General features: G+C 41.2%; 1 protein-coding gene across 3 annotated transcripts in view; it reads left to right on the top strand.

Moving 5' to 3' along the window:
- The first annotated feature begins 594 nt into the window (after nucleotides 1-594).
- mfn2 (mitofusin 2) overlaps nucleotides 595-6,000 on the top strand; it is a 42,551-nt gene continuing 37,145 nt past the window's right edge. Inside the window, exons 1-4 of one of the 3 annotated variants that reach the window (XM_068732601.1) lie at nucleotides 595-691; nucleotides 2,809-2,990; nucleotides 4,186-4,321; nucleotides 4,919-5,081. In XM_068732601.1, the coding sequence (XP_068588702.1) occupies nucleotides 2,813-2,990; nucleotides 4,186-4,321; nucleotides 4,919-5,081 (477 nt within the window). In that variant the 5' untranslated portion in view covers nucleotides 595-691; nucleotides 2,809-2,812. The other 2 variants (XM_068732602.1, XM_068732603.1) reach the window with 2 other exon arrangements.

Raw genomic sequence — 6,000 nt, 5'->3', positions numbered from 1 at the left:
GCAGTACGGGATTTATGGCATAAGAAGTGGGACAATGACAACAGAGGAAGACATTAGTATAACGTTCAGAAATCCATAAATGTGAAGACATACAAAGGGAAGTATAGAAGAGAGGAGGTCATATTATTGAGGTTAAGATTCGGACATACAGGACTTAACTCAACGCTGTATTTAATGGCAAAAAGGGACTCAGATAAGTGTGCTATTTGTAATGTCACTGAAGATGTGGAGCATGTTATCCTAAAATGTCGAAGATACAATTCAGAAAGGAACATCTTGAAGCAAAAAATGTGTCAGTTGGGACAGAGGTGGAGTTTGGAGGGAGTTCTTGTAGGGGACGAAGAATGGCGTGACTGCTGCAGGGCACTGTTGCGATTTCTTAAAGAAACGGGATTAGACCGTAGGATTTAGTTGCTAGCAGGTGTTGATTAGGTAATTATTATTTTTTTATTTATTTTTTTTATTATTTTTTTTAGAACAGTGATGAAACTTTTACCCTGAAACTGCACAGTCCGGTACAGTAGGTGGCGGTATGCGCCTATTCAAGTTGGTTGCGACCCGCCAATCAAATTTAAAGAAGAAGAAGAAGAAGAAGAAGAAGAAGAAGAAGAAGAAGAAGAAGAAGAAGAAGAAGAAGAAGAAGAAGAAGAAGAAGAAGAAGACGACCTGTCAATCGGATCTGGCAACATTGGTGAGCAGTCTGTCTAGAGCGCAACATCTCAAGAATACCCACAACTTGCTGGTAATGTGCTGGAACGACGTGCAGGTTAGGAAACAACGAGTTTGGAATAGATGTATTGTCGTCTCCGTCGTCATTTTCGCTGTTCGAACACTGTCAGTGCTGCAGAACAGTTTGTTATCAAGCCTGCGCTTGTTAAAAACATTTAGCGACGCCCCCTTAACCTAGCATAGGTAGTAGAAGCTAATAGCTTTACTGACATTCAGTCGCGCAGTAACGTTATCAGCTAGTTAGCTTTTAGAGATTCAAAAAGCCGAGGGGCCAGGATGCAAGAGGATTATTTGTGAGGAACGACCCCATCCACGGTAAGTCACAACCCAAACAGCTGCCCGTCTGTTCGGCGGGTTTCTGCAGTAATGTCACACTAGCTAACGTTAGCTGCTATTCGAAATGGACTTCCGTGGCTATATTAGTTAGCTCGTAATTCAACGAGGACCCGTTCCTACTTCAATGCGTTGCAATGCCTGTCAGGAGCATTAACGTTACTTTCTGATAACGTTAACACAAAAACAAGGACTGGTGGTTATTTGACTGGTATAGGATACGTTAGCTAACTACATTAGATATGGGACGTTAGACAACTTGATGACATATGGACCTTAATAAAGGCTAGCTTGCTATTTACTGCTTGCGTCAACTTAATCGATTTCAGCTGAATGTGTTTGTCTCGCTGTTCCACTTGGGTTTGTGCTGATGTTCCATTTAGTGCGTTCACGTTAGCCGGTTTTAAACGAGTGAAAGAAGACACCCAGACCATGACTGCAGAGTTACCTTCACACTGTGTGAAAGGTCACAGCTGAACAATGGCCTTCGCAGCCTCACCACACACACACACACACACACACACACACACACACACACACACACACACACACACACACACACACACACGTTCTAGAAGCGTTACAATCACATTCAGTCTAATGGAAGGGCCGTACAGGTAACAGGTAGTTAATAACGTTACTGCTTTAGAGAAGATTCGTCTAGAAGGTTCTGTTTTTACTGGTTATTTGTGCAGTAGGAGCTGGCTCAAATCGTGGCAGCGGCAGCTAGTAGAGGCACTTCCTGTGGCAAGCTCAGCTGCCGCAGCAAGTTGCGGCAGCTATCACGACTTTGTGGCAGCTGCCACGACTTGCCGCGGCAGCTGCCACTGTTTGGGAGAGGTGCCGCGACAGTTTAGCCTTTGTTTTTCGTAATTTGACAATATGTGACAATACATTAAGGTCCTTGAAGGTATGACTGGTGGTAGTTGTAATTGGTTTAGTAAAAAAATGCCGATTTGTAATAGTATGCAACTCGTTTTTATTAAACTAAGCTAATATAGGCTAACGTCAGTTAGTACTTGTACTTGTTGATGGCAACGATAAACACTTTCATGCAGCGGACTGAATGAATGCAAATATATATTAGCATTCATTCAGTCCGCTGCATGAAAGTGTTTATCGTTGCCATGGCAACAAGTACCAACTGACGTTAGCCTATATTAGCTTAGTTTAATAAAAACGAGTAGCATACTTTTACAAATCGGCATTTTTTTACTAAACCAATTACAACTACCAACAGTCATACCTTCAAGGACCTTAATGTATTGTCACATATTGTCAAATTACGAAAAACAAAGGCTAAACTGTCGCGGCACCTCTCCCGAACAGTGGCAGCTGCCGCGGCAAGTCGTGGCAGCTGCCACAAAGTCGTGGCAAGTCATGGCAAAGTCGCAACTTGCTGCGGCAGCTGAGCTTGCCACAGGAAGTGCCTCTACTAGCTGCCGCTGCCACGATTTGAGCCAGCTCCTACTGCAATTCTGATGTATAATGTTGTTGGGCTTCTTGAGATTGAGTGATCAGGACTTAAGAGCAATGTAAATGAAGGGGCTGGGCTGTAGTTTGGACAGCAGTTGTCAGTCCAGTCTACAGTGAGTAGGTGAAGGTATTTAACATGGATATCACATTTGCCCTACCCCTGCTGTAAATCTTTGTCTAATTGTCTTTCACTATAATAGGATTTCAGATTTCAGTCACACTTGCCAGATATGCTTATAAGGGTGTTTTGATGTTTTATCCCCTGTCCAGTGCCATGTCTTTGGTTTTCCCACGAGCCAACACCAACGCAGTCCACAGCAAGAAGGATAAGAGACTGATGGCGGAAGTGAATGCATCGCCGCTCAAGCATTTTGTCACAGCAAAGAAGAAGATCAACGGGATCTTTGAACAGTTGGGGGCGTACATCAAGGAGAGTGCTTCCTTTCTAGATGGTACCCTCTTTACTGCATTCGCACTCTAACCCTTTTCACACATTATGATAATCTGAAGACAATTTGACATGTTCGTCTCATATCTGAATAACCACCCGGGTAAAAGTCAATCAATCAATGATATATTAATGACCGTACGACCGAGGTCGGTGGAATTTGCTTTCGGGACAACATAGTGGGTTAGCTCAATACAGCAGTGTTGGTTACATCAAAACATCAAACACAGACGTCAACATCAATACATTGAAAGAGCCAATGTTAAGGTGTTGAAGAGGTCTAACTTCACACATGAAATCAGTCTTAAAAAAAACATTTTCTTTTTGTGGTGTGACTGAAGCAAAAGACATAAAAAAAATTAAAAAAAACCTAGTACAACCACAGTGATAATCAGACCAGCTGTCTGTACTTTTAGTGTTCATGTATTTAAACTGTAGAATAGATGGAAATAAATAATAGGTTTTTCATTGATGTTACTAGCTCAGCCTTGCTCTCAGTCAAACACAGGAAGCTGTTGCAGAAGATACTAGACAGTATCTCAGTAACATCAGATGAAAATCTTGTTTTGCTCACCTTGTTGCATTCATGTCGAACTTTACTCAGGGGTGTGTCATAACACCATGACATCACTGTTGCAGGGCTCGAAATGCCATGTGCATATGCTCGGTAGTACATGTAAAATTATGCACTAAAGGTGAGAATCAAGCAATTGACACTTTTCACACACTCTCACGCCACACATCCATTTCCTCAAGATTTTCCTCAAGTTGATAACATTGTGATAACCTTGTGCGAATAGAGGACACTGACAGACCAAGGACAGACAAGACAGAGCAGCGCAACAGCAGCACCTTAAAACTATGCGGTCAAGCCAGCCGCCGCTTGAATTTTGATGTGCGTCTATTCTTGGAATAATTACAGCAATCATTTATTACGCATCATATGTTAAATAGTTGTTGAATATGGGATGTTATTAAAGCAGTCCTAAAATGATGAAATCGGTTTCCATAATAGGTTTATTGTTACCTTGAAACTCAATGGGTTTCTGCTCAAACGTTTCCAATGGCCATATACAATTTGACGTAGTTTCACTTTACATTACTGTACAGGGAAAGTCAGCTCAAGTTATTCTATAACAGATTAAAAATGTCCTGATTTTTAAACTCATAAATAAAATGGATAAATGTGTTCCTTTTAGATACTTACAAAAATGATGAGCTGGATCCAGTCACCACAGAGGAGCAGGTCCAGGAGGTTCGGGGTTACCTCGCCAAGGTGGCAGGGATTGGAGAAGTGCTGGCGCGCAGGCATATGAAGGTGGTCTTCTTTGGGAGGTTTGTAAATCTGCTTCGTAGCTTCTCTGTCACATTTTAGAACTTTCTTTTGTTCTCCATATTGAATAAAAATGACTTGGGTTTTATTGCAGCCACTTTTTGTTTTACAATTTTTAATTTATTAAAGGTCACATATTATGCAAAATTCACTTTTTTTATGGCTTTCAAATATAAGTATGTGTGCCTGTTTTTTCTACAGACCCTCAAAGTGTCAAAAAAGACCATCTTTACACTTTTTCTCCTGCTACTTCCATCAGAAAACCTGTGTAAAACAAGCAGATCAGGTTCCAGGTGGATCAGTAAAACCACCTCCAGCTAGGTGACCCTGCCCACAGACAGTAGAGAAGAATTAAGTGTTTTTTGAACATGACATTTACAGCATGTAAAGATGTTTTAGTAGAAACCACAAGTACATTTATGAACCTGAAAATAAGCATACAATGTGACCTTTTAAACTGATTTTTAATCTAATTCTGTGTAGCTGTCGAAAATCTCTAAATGTTAAATTTGACCTGAAACTAGAGTATTAAATAGCAACTTAAAGTAAAACTGTGGAAAGGCTTCAGATATTGCTGACAGGTTTGTTTTGTTCTGTAGGACCAGCAATGGGAAGAGCTCAGTGATCAATGCCATGCTGTGTGACAAGGTGCTGCCATCTGGAATAGGACACACTACCAACTGCTTCCTGAGGGTGGAGGGCACAGATGGCAATGAGGCCTTCCTCCTCACTGAAGGCTCTGAGGAGAGGAAGAGCATAAAGGTTAGCAGAGCTCACAGAGTATTAGTGGTGTATCCGTGATCGGTTCGGATCACCCCTCACGGTTCGGCACACTTGTGAATAATGAGAGAGAGAGAGAGAGAGAGAGAGAGAGAGAGAGAGAGAGAGAGAGAGAGAGAGAGAGAGAGAGAGAGAGAGAGAGAGAGAGAGAGAGAGAGAGACCGTTGCACCCCTACTGATTATTGTGGTGGAAAAAATTCCCATACCCGCTTTGCATGAGTCTTCTTATGCTGAAATACATAATACCAAAAACCAGGTTGTCTTTTAAAGTATTTATTCTCTGGGCAGAGAAGGTTCAATCATCACAACAGAATGCGTACAGTCTCAGTGAGGAAGAACCTCGAAAAAAGTGAACAAGCTTTCTTTATACAGAATGAGCAAAGGTGGGGGCCAATGGCCAATGTTACAGACATTTAAGTCTCAGACTTTTGGTCTCAGACTGATGGGAACAACATTAAAAAACAAACGGCCAGCAACCAAAACAAGCAGCCCAAAGGCCTCGGCATGGAACATTCTCCTACAACACAGGTAGTTATCTATGTGAACAGGCAAGGGAGAATCCTTCTTTTGCACTACAGAGACACGGTGAAGTTCAACAAAGTCCAGAGCAAAATTACTTATGCATGAATACAATATACAGAGTAGAAATATACAGTTGTGGTCAAAAGTTTACATACACTTGTAAAGAACATAATGTCATGGCTCTCTTGAGTTTCCAGTTATTTCTACAACTCTGATTTTTCTCTGATAGAGTGATTGGAACAGATACTTCTTTGTTACAAAAAACATTCATGAAGTTTGGTTCTTTCATGACTTTATTATGGGTTAACAGAAAAAGTGACAAAATCTGCTGGGTCAAAAATATACATACAGCAACATGAATTAGCAATTTTGGTGACTT

Source organism: Cebidichthys violaceus, unplaced genomic scaffold (genome assembly GCF_023349555.1).
Source record: "Cebidichthys violaceus isolate CVI_PGR_0920_01 unplaced genomic scaffold, fCebVio1.0.p SCAF_6, whole genome shotgun sequence".
NCBI lineage: Eukaryota > Metazoa > Chordata > Actinopteri > Perciformes > Stichaeidae > Cebidichthys > Cebidichthys violaceus.
Note: the sequence above shows the minus strand (reverse complement) of the source record. Positions and strands in the feature narration are given on the sequence as shown.